This window comes from Chaetodon auriga, chromosome 4 (assembly GCF_051107435.1).
Source record: "Chaetodon auriga isolate fChaAug3 chromosome 4, fChaAug3.hap1, whole genome shotgun sequence".
NCBI classification, from domain to species: domain Eukaryota; kingdom Metazoa; phylum Chordata; class Actinopteri; order Chaetodontiformes; family Chaetodontidae; genus Chaetodon; species Chaetodon auriga.
The window spans coordinates 12,511,021-12,534,507 of NC_135077.1; the positions used below are offsets into that span (position 1 = coordinate 12,511,021).

The 23,487-nt window shown below is 43.1% G+C and overlaps 1 protein-coding gene across 1 annotated transcript; it reads left to right on the forward strand.

Annotated features, from left to right (window-relative positions):
• The first annotated feature begins 749 nt into the window (after positions 1–749).
• On the forward strand, positions 750–23,369 carry spred2a (sprouty related EVH1 domain containing 2a). The gene is made up of 6 exons (XM_076728240.1): positions 750–1,249; positions 16,819–16,993; positions 17,387–17,555; positions 17,923–17,987; positions 20,911–21,066; positions 22,427–23,369. The coding sequence occupies exons 1-6, from the start codon at positions 1,224–1,226 to the stop codon at positions 23,117–23,119; spliced, it is 1,284 nt and encodes a 427-aa protein (XP_076584355.1). The 5' UTR covers positions 750–1,223; the 3' UTR covers positions 23,120–23,369.
• Positions 23,370–23,487: the final 118 nt, after the last annotated feature.

Genomic DNA, 23,487 nt, shown 5'->3' on the forward strand with positions numbered 1-23,487 from the left:
AAATGGGATTGAAAGTACTGAAGAAATAGTATAAGAGATATTAATACCTCTACTGCTGCTGTGCTACTATTACAATCACTGTGATGTCTGATTTCAAGGATATGGACTAAATATCTATACATAATCAAACAGTTTTCCACACAACTATGACTACAACTACTACTACCACTACTGCGACTGTATTACTGCTACTGTTATTTGGTCTAAATTTTCTAATAATATTATTTCCACGACTACCAATTCTACCACAGCCACTGCCACTCCATGTATTACCACTATTGCTACGTACACAGCCACCACTACCATTAATACTACCACGACAACTTTTTTTTTTTTTTACCCCTTCTACAACTTTTATCACTGCTGTTGCTACTAAAGTTACTGCTACCAATAGAGTACCAAAAACCACTACTGTGACTGACTGCTAGTACCAGTACCACTGCTTTTTACTGCTAGTGTTTCAGTTGATGGTATTTAATACTACAACTTTGTTCCTGCTGGTTTATCAGCTAATTTACATGATATTTAACAGTAATCATCAGACTATTATAATAATTATTACTGGTAGTGCATTTGCAGTATTGATGCTTGTACCAGTACTGCAATAAGCCTATCCAGTGTTATTACTAACATATAACATTATTATTCTTATTATTGCTAATATTATTATATGGTAATAGCACGTGACTCTGCAGTCCTTCGGGTCTGACGTCACCCGCCCTCCTCCTCCTCCTCCTCTTCCTCAGTCCGCTCTGCTCTGCCTGCGCTCACTGAATCCAACATGGAGTAAGGAGGAGATGGGGCTCGTCCGGGGCCATCCTCACCGATACCAGCGCACCATTTTCGGTCACCGCATTCCAGCCCGGGTCGGCGGGGGAGGAGGTAGAGGAGGCGGCAGAAGAGGAAGAAGAAGAAGACGAGGACGAAAAGGCGTAGGAGGAGGAGGCGGTAGAGGAGGAGGTCGGATGCGCTTCTTCAGATGCGCTCCAGTAATTGAGGAGTGAAAGGAGCAGAAGAAGAGGAAGAGGAGGAGGAGGCGTTGGAGGAGGAGAGAGACGGAGATCCGAGAATTCATAACGCACATCGGGATTCAAGAACCGAGCGGAGAGCGCCGCCGCTCCTGCCGCTGCCGCCGCTGCCGCTGAAGGGCGAGGAAACATGAAGACACCGCACTGTGCAGCCGCGGCGGGAGCTTATTATTACCGGAGGTGAAACGGAAAAAAATGAGCGAGGACACGCGCCCAGACGAGTGAGTAGTCCCACACCCCCGACCCTACAATACCCCCCCCCCCCCCAATCATTATTATTCTGTAGTTATGACTGGCTGCGTATTGGCGCGCCGCCGCTCAGCTTTGTGCATTGATCACATGGATACGTATTGGGTGCTGATGTGTTGTTATGGGCTCAAGTGATGAGGGGGTGCAGGGGCCCTCCTCATCCTCCTCCACCTCCTCCTCTTCCTCATGGATGGGTTGGTTGAGGTCGGAGAGATTTCATTGGAAGCAGAAACGTGTGCAGTCTCCTGCAGATGCGATACAGTCATAACAGAGAGCAGCTGATGTGCTGCAGTTTGCATCATGAAGGACTTGACAGAGCAGGTTCTGCAGGGTCTGACAGGCAACATCACCATTTTTTTTATCGTTTGCATGTCGTCTGTCATTCATGAAAACGGGGGCTACAGGAACGCGTTCCTCCACCAGTATGTAACGCTGGTTCTCAGCCTTTCTGCCTCATGACCCTTAAAGTGAGGCAACTGTACATTGTGACTCATCATCAGGGGGTCTACAGGTTGTGACCAGTTCAACCAGTGCGATGATTCCTTCTCAGAAGACTGAGGCCCATGAAAGTCAAATAATCCAAAATGAGAAAAAGCTTCAGGTGATGGTAAAAAATGATCCAGGAAGGTTGAGAACCAGAATCAGGTTCACTGCCAAATAGGTTTTCACATCCAGGGAATTTTCCATCAAAATGGACAAAGGAAACAACAAGTACAGAAAAAGTAATATAAAATGTATTCAAATAGATATAATGTGCAGTATAAAGAGCTGAGTAATACATGCGTGAGTTTGGCCCGATTAGAAATCACTGCACAGCGGTTTGAAATTTTAGGGAAGAGGGATTTTAACTGTAGAAAGTTTTTGTGAAAACAACAGAATTATAATGTTCACATCACAAATTAATCTACCAGAAATGTGTTTGAACATATTGGATTTTTGATTTTAGAACAATTTTACAACAGCTTGTGAGTTTTGACATGACCGAGAGGGGGTGGGCCTCATTTCATTGATACTGATATCGGTGCTGATGCTGCTTTTCAATACCTATATTTTTCAATACCACGCTCCATAATTTGGCGTGAAAATAAAGCCATGACATGAAAATATGTGAAAAGATTCACCAGTTATTTTATGAAAATGTAAGTAGTTTGCAGAGTAAGGAAGCGGTGCCACAGATGCCTTCATGCTTCCCTACCAGAAGCTACACTCAGGCTCCCTAGCAGATAGTGATTCATGCTAAACTTGCTGTTGGCTAACTAGATTAACCAGACTCCACTGTGGTGAGGGGCTGTAAATCTTTCACAGTGAGCTTGATTGTCTGACCTCTGATGTCCACTGATGAGGCTTCTGGACTGATGTTTCCTGGGATTATTTAGGAACATACATTAGAAGTGCTTAAGACAACTGAGTCTAAAGTAATAACTCCAGACTGATTTTTTTTAACAATAACAAGTATTATTTTGACCTGACGAGGTTGAGACGGCCCATCTTAGGCTGCAGGTGCTGCAGACGCTTCGCAAAAGCAGTCAAACAAGCCGCTCACTTTTGAATGTTTTGCTGTGTCAGCCATGAGCACAGAATCTAAAATGCATTTACAAAACCTCAAACGTGATCGCCTGACACCGGCAGCTTTGTCAGGATTATGGGAAGGTTAGGAATTTGAAAATGCTCACACTGTGGGTCCAGGATCAGTGTTTCAGTACTGATCAGTCGTGAACTGGTGTCATTTTAGTGCAGGTTCTTGACACCCATCCCTACGAATGAGAAGGCTAGCTTTCTTACGCAGTACTGTTGTCAGATCTGAATGTGGTCTTAACCATCTCATGATCTCTTAGACTGTAGATGCTGATCAGGCCATCAAACATTGCTGACCTCCAAACTGAAGTTTCCATTTTTATAATTCATGGGGTCGAGATTACAAAGACTCAACAGACGCAGAATCCAGGGAGGAAGGGTGAGCAGTTGAATGGAGGCTTTAAGTGCACTGTCATGATCATGATGGATGTATGTTTTATTGAGAAGAATATGTCATGCGTTCATTTTTGAGTTTGAATAAAACGCGCAGACATGTTGGCTTTAAACGCACCCACAGAGTCCTCAGCAGATCATGCTTTTGTCAGGGTGGACAGTGAAGGCAGCAGGTAACCTGATGAAGCCGGCCACCTTTTCTTTTGACTGCCTCATGCTGTGCACACCCCTGCAGGTAAATACATGACTCATATGACTGCGTGCAGCCAGATAATAGGTTCAACTTGTGAAATGTTTACCCAAAGTGCACCTGGCTGCAAAGGGAAGCAGGTAGCAGGCTGGTCTGTAGGACAAGGCCGTCATTTCCACGGGGTCACATCGAATCTTCCCCCTACTCTTCAGTCTCAATTTGATTTACTTTTAGCTTTACTAATTCTGACACTTTTTGCCCTGGGTTTTACCTCTGAGGGGTACATGACCAACTTCTGATCAACCCCCTCTGCAAGCTGTGTCAGTATTTTGATTTTTCAGGTGACCTGTGTAATAGTGATATTCTCTTGAAAAGTTGAAGGAATTGAAAATCAGTCAAAGATCGGGAAGGAAAAAAAAAGTGGTTTTTTTTTTTTAGGAATGGGTATTGTTTGACATTTTCAATACTTACGGGATTAATTATCCTGCATTTATTGGTTTATATCCATTATTTGTCTTTTTGAAAACATCTTTAATGATGTGATAACCTGTATGTGTTACATCACGTTTCCTTCTAACAACAATCAGTAAGTGTTTGGAGACTGAGGACACTGAAATCCCGTTTACACCTGCTATTAGAATGTGATCTGTATCCAGACATATTATCCATATAAGGAAAAACACGTTCATTCAAGGTGTAGATGCGTCATGATAAGAATGTGATGGGCTCTGCCTGAACACATGTGGAGGAAGTCTGGTTCACATTGTGCTCAGATCTTAGGTCAGTGTTAACACAATCTGACATCTGTGCACAATATAACACTGATACAGATATTTGGTTTTAGCTCTAACATAAAGTACAGACTGTTGTTCAAAGTTACAGATGGAGAGAGGGTTGAAGAGACACGCCTCTAGTTATGGATCAGACGTCCATTCTGTGCCATGAAAGGTGCGTTATTCAACAGAACTGTGTGAAAAATGAAAGAAATATAGGTGGAAATTATTGATATACAATTTATCTAGCCGCAGAATAGCCTAAACACTGGAACTGCAACACACCAGGACAAACTGACACAATATTTTTTTGTACAAAGAAAGGAATAACTTCATGTGTTACATTTGCCGAATTTACAGGAGGAGACAAATGATTAAGAATTTGTAGTGTAGACGGTGTTTCACAAAAATTACAAAGTTTACCCAAAGTGAACAACCCACAAAACTCAGTGGTTTGTTAAGGGAATCTGGGGCTGATTTGCTGCCACCTCAAATTATATAAGTAAGGACAACGAGAACACAGTAAAAACTGCACAACATGTAATGGATGTGAGCATATATCAGGATAAATAACACTAGTGCAGAAACAGTAAGTTTGTGATGTTGCAATGGGAAACAACATCAACACAGTGCGACATTAAATGATACTGGAGTTAAACAGCCTGACAGCTGTTGGGATTAAGGACCTGCAGTAGCGTCCTGTCTTTCACAATGGATGCAGTCGTCTGTTGCTGCTGCATCCATGAAAATAAGCATGATTTGCAAATTGCAAAAATCAATGAAGCTGATGAGGTCAAACATTAATAATGTATGTTTTCAGTAGAGTGTATGTAAAAAAGGATTAGCGATATTACTCTTGCATAGTGAGGTTTTTTAAAATGTATCATCATTTTAAAAGTTGAAATTGTTTTGTGCCCTGCGATCGGCTGGCGACCGGTTCAGGGTGTACCCCGCCTCTCGCCCATTGCTAGCTGGGATAGGCTCCAGCCCCCCGCAACCCCAAAAGGGATACGCAGGTATAGAAGATGAATGAATGAATGAAATTTTTTTGTATGTCTTGATTTGTAAAGTTCCCAAAGCTGTCAGATTCATGTAGTGTAAAAAGTACAATATTTCATATTTACTAAGTCGTGTGCTTGAGTAAATGTACTTAGTTACATTCCAGCGCTGAGTATCTGCATGTTGTGAATGTACTGATATTTGGGATGCATGAAGTCCTTTGAAGCAGCAGCTCTGTAGCTTCAGACGGTTCTGCAGGTGATGTCATACCTGCTCAGCAGTTTGGTTGCTTTCGGTGGAGGATTCTTGGTTTTCAGCGCACTGTGAGGGACCGAAAGTCTCCCCTGCTCCTCTCCAGAGGTGTTTTTGTGGGGGCGTTTTGTATTGATCGGGCAAACCGATGCCCCGAACCAGCCGGCAGAGAGCTGTCGATAATGCCAGAGGGAGGGCGCTGAAAATGACATTGAGGAAAGGTCAGCAGGCAGCAGTGTCCCTGGTACTCCGGCCCCACCCACACAGGACAACATCGATTTTATATCAGTGCTGACCTCCATGTGAGCTGCTGGTGCCCAGTGACTCCAGCTGAGGCGGTTTTGGTGGTCGTAGATGAGGAGACAAATGGCTGTTAGAGCAGGTTTCAATGTTGAAAATATGTAAAGGGCTCGATGATAATTCAATATCATCATTTCTCCTCTCTCAGCTGTGATTTAGAAGAAAATATTAAAGTTTCGGTTTTGTGCTCGACTCATTAGCATCTATTTTTTCTGCATGTTTATGAGTGTATGCTTAAGGAACTCTGGTGATTCACAATTTTTGAAAAGCCTATTTTATCGACCATCCTGTTTTACTGTAGAACGTCATTGCCTCTTAACCTACCTGTAAGTGATCAACAACTGCTTCAGTGTGGACTGTGGTTTAAATTGGGAAACACTGAAAAAGGCCTGACAACAGGACGCTCTTTGAACGATCTGTGCTGTAGCTGCTTGGCTAATGTTAGCTAAACCTTGAGAACTGGATTTAAAGCATCACATGTTTAACTGAAAGACTCTTCGTTTAATCCAGCAGGTGGAAGCAGGTAGCCTCTACGGTGCACGCTCTTTACCATATAAATGTGAAAAATCAGTCCTGAAGAGTGTCTGAAACTCCGTCAGCAGTAAAAACCTGGTTGTCTCTTGTCATATAAGACTTTTGTGTGCAGATGCAGGAGGACAATCCAGGTTCACTGGGCTTGGAAACCTTAGGCCAACATGTGATGCCCTCGGGATATTTTGGGTTGTAAAAATGTAGAGTGAATGATCCAAAGAGTAGAAACACAAGGAGAACTTGTGTTACATGGAATGAAAAAGCGACACATTTTTGCTAAGATATGATAAAAATAGATGTTTTTGTGAAGGGAGTTTTGTGACTTTATCACCAGCCTCTGCAATGGCCGAGCTGGTAGCTGAACTCCACCTTCACCTGGATGGGCGCGCGTTGAAGCTGAGTTTGGTGTCACTGTGGTGGGCGATGGCCAGCATCCGACTGCCAATGTGACACGACTAATGGAAGATGGATTTCCTTTAAGGTCGACACGGTTGTGTCGCACGGCTGCAGATCGACTTCAACGCCGCTCACATTTCACACATCCGGTGACCAAAAAACTCTAAAACATAAAAACATGAGCCAGCTGAAGGTCAGCGAGGGCGTCGCTGCTGCTGCTGTTTCGGTCGGCTTGGTGAAAGTACAGTGGCCGTCTTTGTGATGGGCGAGCGAGGGAGGGAAGTTATTGAGAAGTTTGGCAGAGAGCGAGCCAAACACCATCTGCTGCTGCTCTCTGCTGATCCAAACCTCCAAGAAACAACATTTTCTACGCTGATGATGTCATGAGCCCGGATGGACTGTGTGTGTGTGTGTGTGTGTGTGTGTGTGAGAGAGAGAGAGAGAGAGATTGACAACACGTGTGTTCCTGTGGGAGCATTATGTGTAGTTATGTACTGTGTGTCTGTGTGTTTGTCTTTCATGATGATGGAACAAACAGACCACCAGAGGCTATTATCTGCATCTCTGGTCAGCTCCCACAGATGTGTGTGTGTGTGTGTGTGTGTGTGTGTGTGTGTGTGTGTGTGTGTGTCATGCTGTTTGTTTAAGTGCATCCACACACTGTTGTTAAAGTGCTCTAGGCAGTCATTTCATTACTGTGTCCTCTGAGGATGGGGCTGTTTGAGGGCAGGGATTTCCAACACTGTGCAGCCTGTTTCCACTGCAGGAACCAAGGAAACTTTTTTTAGGGACTCGGGAACCTTTCCTGCATTTTGAATGGAGGAACTCTCTGGTCCCCAAAATGTCCCTGCTCTACTCTGAGGTTGTATTTCCGATGGTGCAGCTCTGGACATTGTTCACTGCACAAACACAAACATCTGGTTGCTGCAACTTGTATGCACAGGGAATCAGAATTAGAACGAGGGTTGGCCATTTCTTATGATGTTAGTCACAAAAAGTTTGACTTTGAGTCTAAAGAGTGAGATAAAGAGAAAACATTAGAGACAAAGAATTGATCAGGAGAATAAGTGAAAAGAAATACAGAAATTAATTTGGTATTTGTTTCATCAGGCTGATCTACTGAAGTAGAAATAAATAAATCTCTCAGCATATCGTCTCTCGTTGATTTTTGTTGTTTGATCGTGGAAAAAACGAACTGTAATTACCCGCTCGAATTCAAAATTTACCGCCTGTTGCTCTTTTCACACATGCAGTCTGTCCCTGGAATGTTCAGGAACATCTCCTGCATGGGATCATGTGTGAATGGGAGCGGGCATCTATACTGAGGAAATCTGTACGTCAACTTCCCACCTCAAGACCAAGTCACATTTCAGGAAAAATGCCAGCATTGCAGAGACCGACACGTCGAGGATGACGTCTGTCTGACAAAAGATGCTTTCACGTGGAGCGAGCAAACCAATCACAAGACTCACCTGATGATGTACGTGAATCTGTGACTTGTTTACGGTTGGTAGATCACAAAAAAAAAACATTAGGCCCACCTGTCTCGCCAACTTGTTTAATATTAAGTACATAACAAGAGCACCGCTCCAGATGTTACTGAAAATAAGAGACGTCTTCCACCCCGTGTTCTTCTTCTGCTGTTGGGTTCTACCATAAGTGTTGCGTTACTGCCATCTGCTGGACTGTCAGTTGCCACTCAAGTACACCATTGCCAAGGCAATGTTCCTGAATGTGACTGCATATGTGAATACTGAAAATCACTACCGGTGCATGAAAGGTTATCCCACTAATTTACTGGGAACTATGAGTGAAAGAAGTAGTTTGCCTTGTGGTCCTTGCGGCCCTTATTGATCTATCAATAAACTAAGTAAATAAATAAAAGCGATATTAGACACACACTGTTAAAATCAGTGTGGAAGTATTTTGGGTTCTACGCCATAGATGACAAAGTTAAGATAAAGACGACTTTGTACAAAGCAGCTGTTTGACGCTACAACCACAACAAATATGAGGCCTCAGCTGCTCGCTGCAACCCAAGTGAGGCATCTCAACCAGAAATGAGTTGACGTCAACTCCACAAGCTCGTCTGACTGCCAGCTTCTCACTGCACTTACTCTTTTGCCTTAAAAGGACGTCGTCCATAAGATAGCAAGATTTATTTGCAAGGACATGCTGCTCAAGGTTATCAGGACAATGATAAACTCGAGCCACCATATAGAAGTTCAAGTCACACCACACCACACACCACTGGTCTGTAAAAGGAGGTAAACGGAGGTCTGTCCACCAATGCAATGAACAACTGTGTTCCAATTAATTTGACGAATTGTTCAACTGTGTGACAAAAACTCAGTTGTGTTGTTCATCATCTGTCTCAATAGCATCTTAGTAACAGTGGTACATATAAGGCTGGTGGATGCTGGTTGACTAAGTCATTGCATCTCAGCAGTGACATTAACACAGCCGAGATTGATTTGTGAAATGAGCTGAAGTTTTCTGCGGGTAGTGTTTGAAGGCATGCAGCTGTATCATTTAGACTAAATGTGTTTGTTCTTTGTCAGCTCCCTCACCTCTGGTCCTATCAGATCACTGACCTCCTGAAATATGAGCCGTCCAGCAGCCATCCCCGCTGAAGCTTCCAGGCAGCCGTTGGTTTCAGTTTCAGTTTTTTGTTTCAGTGAAATTGTGCTTGCAGAGACTTGAAAGTGCTGTCGACAAATAATTCACCACAGTCAAAAGTAAACTGTCATTTCTGTCATCAAAGTGGCTGCATGATTGGTCGACTTGTCAGGTAATTCACTTGCCACCAGCTTGGTGAGTTAGCAAGGTAATGGAAACTCGTTGAATCAACTACTGAAACAGAGATTTTGAAGGAAATCAAACGCAAACAATGAGCAACGATGAATGAAGAATGAGCTGTAAAATTGATGTGTGCGCATGTGTGTGTGCGCCTGTGTGCAGGTATGAGGACACCATGGGTTAACATGTGTGCTAGCAGATTTTGTCCTGCTTGTGTGTTGGCCTGTATGACTCAGGTGTGATTAAGTCGGTCTTATCACAGCTCGTTTGAACCAGCTCTGAGCTCAAAGCTGCTTTCTCTAAATGATTCTGCTTCAGCCACATCAGAAAACACAAACACACGACTGCAGCTTCGTTTCTTCTCATCTGAACTGAACGTGTACAGCATTATTTAAGTTCTGGCTTTCACCAGAATGTGTGTATGGCCTCTGTGTGTTCAGATTTGACTGATGTTTTGCGGGGTCTTTGGTCTTTTTGCATCAATCAGGTTTAAAGAGTTAAATTTCATTTGCAACACAAAAAAAATTGGTGCGTTTTTTTTTAATAACTGCTTATGAGTTTACCATGGATCATCCCTCGCAGTTATTCTTTTTTTTTTATGTTGGTGCTTTAAGAAAAACATCAGATTCTTGGTCATAATTACCAATTTATGATTGTAATGTGACATTAGTCAGTGCATTATCATGGCTGTTACTTGAACTCATACATATCATAACTGTGGATATCTGTTCAACAATAGTGAAACATTCTAGATCTAGAGTCCATGTAAGCTATAATTCAATATGCACACAATGAAAAAAATGCATTTGATTTTGTAATTGGGTAAGAATTTCCTGTCGGATCAGTCTCTGCTAATTAGCCAGAGGATGGGCATCTTCATTCAGCTATTATTTGGGTTAGAGTTGGTGGCTTAAGCTCAGAAAAACTGACTTTAACTGACAGGCCATTTCTTTGAATTCCCCACACAGCTCTGTAGTGCATTACTGATCTGAGACTGTTAGTCAGCTACTTCCTCTGCTCAGACTTCCCAGTCAGTGTGAGGAATCATCTGTGCTGCAGCGCTGATGTAAAAACAAGCTTGTGTCTAATGGACAAAGGACTTACTGTAAACCATCAGAGACCGAAGGCTGACTGTGATATGCATGTCCTTAAAACAAGTCAGAGTATTCATTTATCTCCTCTCTATCTGGTTAATAAAAGACCTTAAGTAGTTTACTTTTCTACTACATTTTGCATTCTCCCACACCATCATCCTCCCTATAACTGTAATGTGTGTTCGATGAGACTTAAAGAGCAATAACTGGTTTGATGGACCTCAGCAAACAGGTTGTCCAGGTCAGATTGTCCAATTTCAAAATCCACCCACCATTTTGTTTCTGGGTGGGCCTTGCTTGCCAGATTGCTGCAAGACAGCATAGAAGAAAAACAGAGTTATTTTATTCCAGCCTCATGTGTCAAAGTGGCTCAACTTTACAAGGCAAAGTTGCATTTGTGTGGTTTCATAATTTCAAATGGGAATCAATGACAGTTACCACTTTGACTTGTGGTTTGTGGTGTGCGGCAGCTGCATATGTCTGCAGTTAGGGTTACGGTTGTCTGTCCAGTCACATTTACATGACATTATATAGCTGAGGCATTGGAGAAAACAATGGCATTAGTTTGCACAGCAATAGCAAAACCAACATGTCTGAATAGCAGTTAGTTTCTGCTTTGTTCACACAAGACGGCAGCAAGATAACTAGCGGATGTCAGGTGATGGCCACTGGGCTTAAAGGTCCAGTGTGAAGGATTTAGTGGCATCTAGTGGTGATGCTGCAGATTGCAACCTGCTGAACACCCCTCGCCTCACCCTCCCTTTCTAGGTGTTTTCCAGGGAAAACCTACGGTGAAAAAAAAACGTGAAAGGCGTTCTCTAGACTCAGTGTTTGGTTTGTTCTTTGTGGGCTACTGTAGAAACATGGCAGTGCAACATGGTGGACTTGGTGAAAGAGGACCCTCTTCCTGTGTAGATATAAAGAACTCATTGTAAGGTAACAAAAACACAAAGATTTTTATGTTTATTTTGAGGTGATTATACGTTAATGAATATATTATATTCCATTTCAGCCAATAGATCCCTCTAAATCTACACACCGGACCTTTAAGTAGACAATCAGCTTATGTCTGAGGCTGATGAACTGTGGATGCATGACATCACCACACCTGCGCGGCTAGAGGTGGGCGTTGTACATTATAAACCTTTGACCTTCTCTTTATGATCCTGACAGCACTGAAACACCTGGTGCGCACACACACACACACACACACACACACACACACACACACACACACTTGATAAGAGCTGTCCTCCCACTAACATTCAACCTACATTTTCTAACCTGGAAAGACCTTCAGGGGGAAGTGTGTGTGTGTTCTGTGATATTATATAACACACACACACACACACATACACACACACACACACACAAAGCTTCATTGCCTGGGATAGGATGTCATTCAGACAAATGTATGGCTGCATACACATATTAAAGTCGGCTATATTGCATGCTGTGCTGTGAGGATTGGGCACTAAACCGATCAGCTGTTCCAAAGACAATGAAAAAACAATTTTGATAATTGATAAATCAAAAACGTCTCAGAGTCTCTGATTCCTCCAGATTCTCCAATATGAGGATTTGGTGCCTTTATCTGTTTTATATCACCGTGCATTGAATGTCTTTTTGACCCTCTACACGTGGCTCTACAGTGTGTTTTGGGTGAAAGCAGCTGCACCAAACAGCGTTCTCCTCTGCTTTTGTCTTGGGAAATCTGGCTTCTTCCCCCATTTCGAAAAGCAATCAAACATCCATACAACAGCGGAGCTTCACTGATGGCTGCCATTTTTTTTGATTGTTTGGGTTTTTTTTGTTGTTTTTGGACCCATGCAAACAAGAGGAGGGTAAAAAGGAAAAGAAGAGGAAGAACAGAGCGATTGAATCTCAACTGGATCTCAATGTGGACACTGGAGACATATGCAAATACCAGGTGTAAGTGTCATCAGGTTACATCATATCTGGATATAATCTGGATACGAGTCACATTTTAAACCAAGGTGTAAAGGGGGTGTTTGCATAAGACTTTACGTCAGACATACAGTTTTACTCAGGCAACCGTCATGGCTCCGAAATGGATTACATTATATTTAATACAGATTTTCATGGTCCCCACCAAATGGCTTTGGTGATCGATTTTTTTAGCTACAGTATCTACACGACTGAATTTCTTTCAGTAAGATGCCACGAACAAAATCAAACAGTCCAAAGTGCAGACAAAAGTCAAGTGTGGAGCAGCATGCTATTCATCACAAACGGTTACACAGAACATATGTTTGCTGGAGCTGTTAGCTAGCTAGAAACGTACGGCCATGAGACAGAGTTTCCATCCAGCTGTTCATGGTTCATCATGTTTTCAGTGTTTTTTCCACCACTCCTTTTTTGAGGAGTGACTGGAGCTTCTTGTCCAATGCTTTAACAGCACCCAAGTGCACCATTAGCGCCACCCACTGTTTATCTCAATGAAATAATCCGTTGTTTACATGGAAACATGCAGAAATTAGCCTTTTTTCAGATTTTCTTACAATTTAATTTCTCAGATTTTCGGAATTTTTTTTTTTGTGCTACAGTTGAATGGAAACTTTATGCGTGTGCTTATCTGACAGCGCAGCCACTCATTGATCTCAAAACCTACTAAGAACTCAGTTCTTTCTGTTATTTATCACCATTTTCTCCCTCATACAGACAGCATATTTGGTTGAGTCTTATCTTTGCCTCATATTCTCACATCCCTCCACATCCACTGTAAATTCTCTCAATTTAAAGTTTCACCTTTAGAAATCAGCCAGGACAGAGATGATGGACAAAATTACAAAACAAAGACCCAAGTCATAATAAAGTGAAATTATCCTGTGATTTTATGGCCACTAGTTGCAAAAATGACCTCCGGTTGGTCTGATGTTGTTGGAGGGACACACCAAGCGACGTGTCTCGCGACCTGTCTTAAGAAACTGACTGCAGGTCTGTGAAAGACTGTAAATGTTTCATTTCACACCATCAGTCAGTTTGTAAGTGAAGGTGTCACCGTTTGCAAATGGAGGATCTCTCATTTTGGAACCAAACTCGAGTATATAGTCCCTCCTGTGTGTGTGTGTGTGTGTGTGTGTGTGTGTGTGTGTGTGTGTGTGTGTGTGTCACTGCACGCTGCCGGCAAATGCAGTGATGACTCATGCTAGACACACACACACACTGCTTCTCTCTGCTGTGTGATTCAGCCTGCCTGTCAAACAGATGGTGCTTGAGTGTGTGTGTGTGTGTGTGTGTGTGTGTGTGTGTGTGTGTGTGTGTGTGTGTGTGAGAGAGAGAGAGAGGCTGGAGACGAGGCAGGCAGCATCTCCCGCCTCTCTCCGGACCGTTAGGATGTGGCATCGGCAGCGTGCGGCAACACAGCTCGACAACCTGTCGTCAACGCAGTGACACTGTGACCGTGGAAACAGGATGTACGAGAGATGTTGGAGCACAAAAGGCAAGACGGAGAATGAGAGTGTTTTTATTTTTTCATTTTTAATCCCAACCTTCATATTTTTTTCTTATATTTCTCGAATTTTTTTTCCTCTATGTTTTCTGAACATGAAGATTCAGCCTCTGCTGGTACCTCAGAGCGGATGATGGACAGGGTTTGTTTGGCTGCTTTCTGTGTGTGTGTGTGTGTGTGTGTGTTTGTGTGTGTGTGTGTGTGTGTGTGTGTGTGTGTGTGTGATCAAAGGTGAGTGATGCTGTGGTCTGTATACAGTATGTTGACTCGCTCCAGAGAGGGAAGAAGGACGAGGCCACCCAGCCACCAGATGCTGTTGGTGTCAGTGCTACACCTTCTTATTGGACAACAGCACTGACATGAACTCGCTCACCACTGGTCGGTCCAGTCCAGGGTTTCTCCCTCATGATGTCATGTTTATGTCCCAAAACTTGCATTATTCAGCAACTGGACAGAAATCTATGTCACCACAGGGCTTCTATTTCCTAAGTAGCTAAGTACATTTACTCAAGTATCGTCCTCGAGAAGTTCGAGGTCGGCTACTTGTTTGCATTTACATTTTATGCTACTTTGCAATTCTACTCTGCAACATTTCACATAAAAAACATATGATAAGCTTATAAAATATAATGCATTATAAAGATCAAACCGTGGGTTCGATGCTTAGCCAAAAAAAAAAAAAAGCACACACTGCTGCAGTATCCTCCAAAAACACCAGGGGGCGTACAAACAAAGTATTCTGTGAAGTCAGCCAATGTTTCTCAAACGTCAGACTGAACATAAACAAAGCTGAGACTTTCTTCAGTTACGTCCTCAGGAGCACAGCGACCAGTCACAGAGCAGCCACGTACAGTACAAAGTTATGATGAAGTTTTGTTTGTGACCTCTTACAAACACAGTGGCCGAGGGCCTCCGTGATTTTCAGATTTTTCCGAGTTGTCAGCAGTTCCCAGGAGACATTTCCCCTTAAGCTTCTCACATGGCTTCATTTGAATAACTGTTTGAGGCTCAAAGAGGTAAGGTGATCCAATACTTTACAGATCAATAACAGTCCAGACAACAAAAACAACTTTGTGTATCAGAACTTTGTTTCTTCTTCTTCCCTCTCCCTCTGATGACCCATCAGATTTATCTGGTGACCCTTTGGAGAGGCCTGACCCCTAGGTTGGGAACCACTGGACTAAACTAGCTAACCTTACTTCAATAGTAAAATAATGCTTTTGATACTAGAATTGCATTTTGTTATGTAAGTGTATAGGATTTAGAGGAATAGGAGCTGAAAATAAGAATTGTTACCATAAAATGAGTTCTTTATATGTACAGAGGGAGCGTCTCCTCTTCCACAGAGTCCACCATGTTCGCCATGTTTCTACAGTAGCCCAGAAAGGACAAACCAAACACTGGCTCCAGAGAGTGCTGCTGTAGGCACTCCTACACTCTTGCAAAGGGAAGGGTGAGGCGAGGGGTGTTCAGTTGGTTGCAGTCTACAATCTCACCACTAGATGCCACTAAAACCTACACACTGATCTTTTAGGAGGATTTTGAATGCAGAACTTTTACTTGTAATGTAGTATTTCTCCATTGTTGTTGTACTTGTACTTCTATTGTTGTGCAATAGATCTGAGTACTTCTTCCGCCACTGACTATTACACTGACATAGATATAAAACCCAACATATTAACAAGCTGTTAATGTGATCATAAAGTTTGAGTACCTCTTTTATTTCAGTTTTTTTTATGTAAGTATTTTTTTTTATTATTTCAGTTTTTTTTTTTTTAATTTAAGTTCAACCATCATACAGATGAAAAGGTGTTCCTCCCACTTGTTGGATAACTTAAAGCTTTTTATCTGTGTTTTCTTTCACAACGACGATGAGAGGTGTGACCTGTTTTATCGTTTCACTGTCAAAGCCAGTCCTTATACAAAGCTGAAGGGTCGACGGATCCAGCCCCTTGGCGGGTGTAGGCAGATAGGTCCAAGTCCTCAGTGAGAGCAAACTGACTCATCCAAGTTCTTCGGTTACAGCAGACTGACAGAGCAGGTGTGGGCAAGGCACCTGAGCACAACAGGGAGAACACAACCGATTAGGGATACGGAAAGTAGACAAGGCAGAAACTGACTGGGTACCTAACATGAACTTCAAGTAGGTTATTGCCACACAGCAAGGCAGACGGTACGACAAATACTGGTTTTAATCTGGGTGCTTATATGCAGAATGAGCAGGTGGGTTTTGACTGGTGATTGCGTGCAGGTTAGTTCAGGAGGCCGGTCCTGAACTACAGCAGTTGTCAGATATGGTAATGTCTTTTGGATACAGGGGTTGAATAACACAGAATAGCTTAATGATGTGCAAGTAACCACATTCACTATGATTTTACATATGATGCCCTTTTCCATCCCAGACTGCATGTCCAGGTCAACAGAAATGTTCCCTGTCAGTTATTGCAAAAGTAGCATTATTTAAATCAATGTACTTCAGCTATCAGGTAATATTGTTTTGAGCATTTTTTTTAACCTTTCTAAACAACATTTGACGTCTAGATCAACATTTTGCTCAGTGATTATTATCACACTGTGCTGCTGTTCAGATTGCTCTTCATCCCAGAAAATCTGCTGATGAAACCATAATTCATGTGGAGTTTCAGACTGTTTGGTAATGAAATAGTAAAAGAGGATACTGGAAAAGTGTATTTTGGTGCTGTGTGTTACCTGGTTGTACCTCCTCCATAGCTAAACATGCTAATTGTTTCTCTGTGGCGCGTTGCAGTGACAGCTACATTGTGCGCGTCAAAGCGGTGGTGATGACCAGAGACGATTCGAGTGGCGGCTGGTTGGCGCAGGACGGATGTCTGAGCAGAGTGGGTGTGTGCAGGCTGCTGCCAACTGAACTGCTGGGACGCAACACCTTCCTCATCCACGGAGAACGCCTCAAAGACAAGCAGGTGGGTGCAGCAGCATTTCATGTCAATAAAGGCAAAACAGGTTTTTTATTAGTCCATCTCTGTGACTCATTGCTGTCTTGTTTCTGCACTTCATTTCCCAGAAATCATCTATCCATCACTTTAGTTTCGTTAGATATCTTCTGTTTATTTCACCCAAATACGTGTACATATAAATCGTGTAAGTAACCAGTGTAATTTTGATGATATATAAATATGTGATGATGATGACTGGTTTCAAGACAAAGAAGAAAAAAAGCCCCTGGTGGTTGTCAGAAATGCCAATGTGGAAATCTGTATGGAGCTGTCTTTGTCGAGTTGCGTTCACCTTCTTTTGAATTAAATGTTAATTATACAGGTTGTCTCATCTTGTTTGTCTGATGTGATTTACTTAAGGTGATTCTGGAGTGTTTCTTAAAGAAGGATCTGGTCTACACGAAGGCCACGCCGACATTCCACCACTGGAAGGTGGACAACAGGAAGTGTGGTCTGACCTTCCAGAGTCCAGCTGATGCCAGAGCCTTCGACCGCGGGGTGAGGAAGGCCCTGGAGGACCTGACAGAAGGTACACATTGATCACACACTTCAACTCAACTGTAGTTGAAGATGTCTTCAAGGGTCTCTTGAAGTGGGTTTGCTGGTAAACGCTCTTGAAAATATGGCGTCTTCATTATCAGAGAAAAAAAGTTGCTGTCTTTGCGCATTTTGTAAATTTAAAGAAAACCCAACTGACTCGTGGATGTGCTGCATCTAGTTAGCTTGTTAGCTAACAAGATGCTTGTTAGCTAACAAGATACAACATGTCAATCAGTCAGTTTTTGAAGTTGAGGAAGGCTAGGCTAACAGTTTCCCCCTTCTTCCAGTCTTTGTGCTAAGCTTGACTCAAAGTCGTCTCAGTTCCTGTCGCACTGATCCTTCTGTGTGTTCTTCAGGGTCGACCACATCCTCATCAACACTGCAGAATGAGGCGGAGCTCGGCGATGATGACGTCTTCACGGTGAGAAACTCTTCCTCCAGCTGTTTAAACATTGATGAATGGCACTGAGGATACGGTCAATATCTGGGTGCAGTAAATTTCCAGCGTCTTGTCATTTATTCTGCATGTAGTTTTAATATGGAGAATGTTTACATGTGGAGGACATTTTGGAAGTCTCTGAGTGAGGCGAGTGTAAAATACAGTCAGATTTTTACAACTTCAGCATCTGCCTTTCATATGACCCGTCATTCTTTCATTTTTTAATGCAACGCATCAGATTCACATTCCTGGGTTGAGGTGTTAGACAGGAAGTATGAAAGACAGGAGGGGTTTGGTATCCCGTGACCAGACACACCTCCCTGTTTTGTCAGCGACACAAATACACACACATTACAGAGACTGAACTTCATTTCCTGGAGACTTTCCCTAACCATAACCATAATCACAACCACTCCTTGCCTAACCCTAACCCTAACCCTAACCTTTAAAACCAAGTCTTAACCCTGAAACAGTCCATTGAAGGTCTGTCTGAAAGTGAGGACCAGCCAAAATGTCACTTAGACACAAAGAAACCTCACTTCCATGTCCCTACAGGTAAAAGAAGCCACATGAGCATCTCTGAATGGCACCAAATGTTTACTTATGTGCATCCCAGATAGGCATGTTCCAACCTATCTGGAACCGACAGCTGATACCACATAGACCACCCATCTTTCCTCCTCTTTACACTATACTCTGTCCAACAAGCCACAAACAACTCTAAACCATAAATACACTGCATGTAGTGCATTAAAAGATTCTCTCATGTCCCCTCCACCTCCATCGTCAGTCTGATGAAGGGACCAGGTCCTACTCTCTTTTTCCATGTTTCCAGTGGCTTCAAAGAAAAAGGGTGTATCGTTTCCGCAGGATGTCCAGTGTTGGAGCAGAGAGTCTGACCTGTCAGTAATCCGTCACTGAGCTGCCTGTTTACATAGCTGGCCTCGTTTAGAGGAAAGCCAGACTGACTGAGGGGAACGTTGCTGAACCGCCCCGGCTGCAGATCATTCCCATCCATCCTGTCTACAAGTCTGAAGTCTGGCTCTCTGAGGAGGAGGAAGAGGAGTTTAACTTTGAGGGACTGGGAAGACTCTTAGGACAATGAGGATGCAGATTAATATCCTGTAGGAATAAATAAAACTCTCCCTGTCAAGGTGCAGTGCTTCCTCTGGAGGTCTCTGAATGAGGAGATCTGGATGATGTGTTCAGACATGTTTGCTGGAGAACAGCAGGAACATACATAATGTAGTCATGGAACTATGGAGGTTTTGAGCCCTGAATGACAGTAGTGTGACAAAATGTGACACAGATGAAGAAACATCAAATGTATGTGTTATGTATTGAGGTCTTCAACCATGACTCTCGAGGGGTTTGAAATTGAGAGTAGTTACTTTTTTTTGCCCAACTAAGACAATAAATATGGATGTTACATACAATATCTGTTGAGATATTTCAGTTTGAACCACAGTAGTGGACCAACCTACATTACCATCAATACAGCAACACCATTAGCATGGCTAAACACAACAGGGTGGGTCACAACTGGCTAGATGCATTGCTGCAACACAACAGAGGCAGAAAATGGGACATGGTTCTAGCAACACAAAATGACATTCACAGTGTTGCATAGTGTCCAGGTGTTCACACAAAAAGTAGTAGAGAGCTTGAAGAGGAAGCCTAAAACCTATCTACTTATTCACGTGCAGGTGAGGATCCAACCCATTACACCATCGTTCCATATGGTGGGAATTGTATTCACCATGTTTGTTAGACCTTAAAGATGCTAACATTACATTTTGGTGGGAAAATGTATGGTTGGAGAATCGGTTCATGCAGAATTTACTGAGAAAAACAGTCAAAAGTAGATCATAGAAATGGAAAATATATCTAAAATACATCAGCAAAATGACATTTTCCCTGCAAACTGCAAAGCAAAAATAAGCCCAGAAATGTGGGAAAGCAGTTTATTCATTTTCCTGTGAAGTTCGGCAGGTTCTTCAGTTCCTCAGTTTTCCGGAGTTTGAGAAAGTCTTCTTGTGTGATCTGAGCGATCCACATGAAAGCTGCGGCTTGTGTCAGCCCCGAGGATGACGCAACCCAACGCGGCGCTGAGCGCTCACAAGGCCGCAGGCCGCGATGCCGTGCTGGGATTCATTTAGCACAGACCCAATAAAAACACAAAGACTTCAGAGACGTTTCTGCCACGCTGCTTTGGTTCTGGAGGTCTTTTATTTTTTCCCTCGTTCTTGTCTAATTACACACAGAAGTTTGGTGGAGGGTCAGAACACACCAGAGTGAGGTTCAGGTGGTTTCAGATAGGAACCAAGATCTTCTGATCTTCACATGGGCTGAAGGAAGTTCTAATTCATGATTTGCTCATTATGATTTTACAATTATATCCAGTGGGTTAATTCTCACTGTGGAGGTGGAGGCACAGAGTAATCAGTCTAGAGAAAAAAGGTCAGTGACGTCACACTATTGCACTGCCAGATGTTGACAGTTAGCCTCACAATTGTTCAAGAATTCCGGATCTAAACAGCTTGGCATCTGTTAAAACAGTCTCATCACAACGTCTATTCAGTAGCTGTTCTGGAGCTTTCAGTCAGATCGCACACTTACACAGGAGATTGAGTTTCTCAGATGTCCTGGAATTCAGATGTTTGACTTTCAAGTCAACACAGAGAAACGCCTTTAAGTTTTCAGAAAAATGATGTTAAAAAAGTTTTAACGCCGACAACTACTTGCTTGCAGGTGTTTTCAATCAGCTATCAAAGCCAAAATGCATGCTGTGATATCACTGATCACTGACTGGGGTGTGGCCAGAGGTGCGACATACTTGAGCATTTGACATAAAATGCTGTTATGGACTGTTCACACTGTCCTCCTCTCTGTCCTCTGCCTCTAGACGGCCACCGACAGCTCGTCCAACTCGTCCCAGAAAAGAGAGCCAGCCATGCACACACTGGCCCCGCCGAACTTCTGCGAGACCCGTCGACACCACTGCATCCTGGGACATTTCTACGAGCAGCATCGGCCCTCTGATCACTACTTCCTGGACCAAGTGAGTAGAGTCAGAGTGGCAGCCACAGTTACTGAGAGTGATCGGACTCAAAATGGCCCAAAGTGGAATTTAACAATTCAATATTGTAATGAGTTTCATCTCACTTCCTCAGTTTTAGAGCAGATCACAGCAAATAAATTCATGTGTTGTGTTTATCAACAAACATTAGGCATCACATCTATACGTGAGGAAGAAATCAGCATCAAGACCATCAAGTCTGACATATTGGTGAAACTATATTGTGGGTTTTATTTAATGAGGTCAATGAAAATCAAAGGTGTCAATGGGGATGGACTTGAACATTTTAGGTGTTAATTGGATCCTGCATTGGATTATTTGGTACAGATGGTCAAAACTGTAGAAGAAGAAGGAGGACAAGTATTAGAACCTGTAAACAACTTGATGTCAGTCTGTAATGAGTTCATCATCAATTTAAATAAAAGGTGATGATCACAGTGTATTTTTGCTAACACCATATTAGCATAATGCACGGTGATAATCTGATTAACTCTCTGTGTGGACACAAAGAATGATATCAATTGGTCCATAGAAGGTGCTGTAGTAACGACTCCTAGAACAAGTAAGTAAGAGGCAAGACCTCTGAACGGGTTTGCCTCAATGGCCTGTAATACCTCCTGTTCTTGGTTTGGTTCTTGGTTAAACAATTTGGATCTCATTTGACTTAAAGCTGCCCTGTGAAGTTTCCTTGTAAACAAACAAAAGTTATGTTTACGTTCGGTGTTACTCACCCAAACAGTGTGTGTATCCTTGAGTTCTAACAAATGTGCTGAGTACATTTCCTTCATCATAAGAGATTTGCAAGAGATTTTTAATATTTTAAAACCAGCATTGTAAAGATCCATGGTTACTTGGTAGTAGTTTTATTCTTCCTCTCCTTCTTCCATTGCTGCATTACTGCCACCTGTTGATTTAGTAGAATAGTGTGAAGCCATTGACTGGTCTGTTTATTGCATCACCATATATGTGTCCTCATGTGCATGCATGAGATAAACAAAATGGGGACCCAGACAACAAGGCTCCACAGTGCTGCAAGAAGTCAACCTTCACTCCACAGCGAACATTTGATTTACAAAAAGCAAAGGGATTGGTGCTGAAATGTTCTTAATCTGTTCATGCATGAAAAGGTAAGCTGAAGGCAGAATAGTGGCAAAAATATCATGAATCGCTTGAAATCCAGATTGTACAGAGACATTATTTTAAATGTAAGTTTGCTTAGATCTATTTGTGGAACGCACACCCACTGGAAACCCATCAATTAACCATAAAGGGTCCTGAACCCACAAGCAGCTGTGGTCCATGTTTTCTGCTGACCTTTAAACAGTTTCCATCTCTTCTGCAGGCGGTGCACATGTTCCCTCATCATGTCAGCTTCCAGGTGGAAGAGGAAGAGATTGTACGCATCAACCCCCGCGAGCGAACCTGGCTGACCGGCTACGAGGATTACCGCCACGCCAACTCCACACGTGACAAACTGACCCAGCCTGACAACCTCGAAGCCTATGTACACTTCGCCAAGAGCGAGCCACCCAAACATGACTACACCTACCCATACCCGCTGAGCTGTGAGGTGCAGCGAGGCTGCGATGGCAAACCTGGTTGCCTGGAACTGGGCAGAGGCCACAGAGCAGTGGTGACAGTGCAGCCACAAGCCTTGCAGCCCAAAGGCAAGAGGCGGAAGGAGGACGGTGAGCGTTCGCGATGCGTTTACTGTCAGGACATGTTCAACCATGAGGACAACGGGCGGGGCCGCTGCCAGGAAGCACCTGACCCCATTCAGACCTGCATCAGGCGTGTCAGCTTCATGTGGTGCGCGGACAGCCTGTTATATCACTGCATGTCGGACCCAGAGGGGGATTACTCGGACCCATGCTCCTGTGACACCAGCGACGAGCGCTTCTGCCTGCGCTGGGCAGCGCTAGTGGGTCTGTCACTGCTGGCGCCCTGCATGTGCTGTTATGCCCCCCTCAGGGCATGTTACCGCTGCGGCGTAGCCTGCCACTGCTGCGGCGGGAAACACAAAGCTGTGGGCTGAGACATCACAGGCCCCGCCCTCCTCACAGAGACAGCAAGGACTCATGGGAAGAGGTGGGGAAACAGAGGCCGCTGTGATTTTTATGTTGTTTTGTTGTTGTTGTTGTTTGTCTCGTCTCCAACTTCCAGAAGGTGGAGAAGAATAATAACTTTGTCTCTTTGTCTGGAAAAAAAGCTCCTTGTTGTTTTTTGTTCTTAGCCAAATGGCTTCCAATTCTCACAAAGACTGAACAAAGAAAATTCGTAGATACAAATATCTCTCTCTCTCTCTCTCTCTCTCTCTCTCTCTATATATATATATATATATATACACACATATATATACATATATGTACATATATATGTATATATATGTGTATATATACATAT

What these genes read in the sequence shown, in the direction of transcription:
- spred2a (XM_076728240.1), top strand. Translation starts at nt 1,224, where the DNA reads ATGAGCGAGGACACGCGCCCAGACGA. An exon ending in GAGGACACGCGCCCAGACGA is followed by an intron (nt 1,250 to 16,818) that starts GTGAGTAGTCCC and finishes GGCGCGTTGCAG; the next exon opens with TGACAGCTACATTGTGCGCG. An exon ending in ATCACTACTTCCTGGACCAA is followed by an intron (nt 21,067 to 22,426) that starts GTGAGTAGAGTC and finishes TCTCTTCTGCAG; the next exon opens with GCGGTGCACATGTTCCCTCA.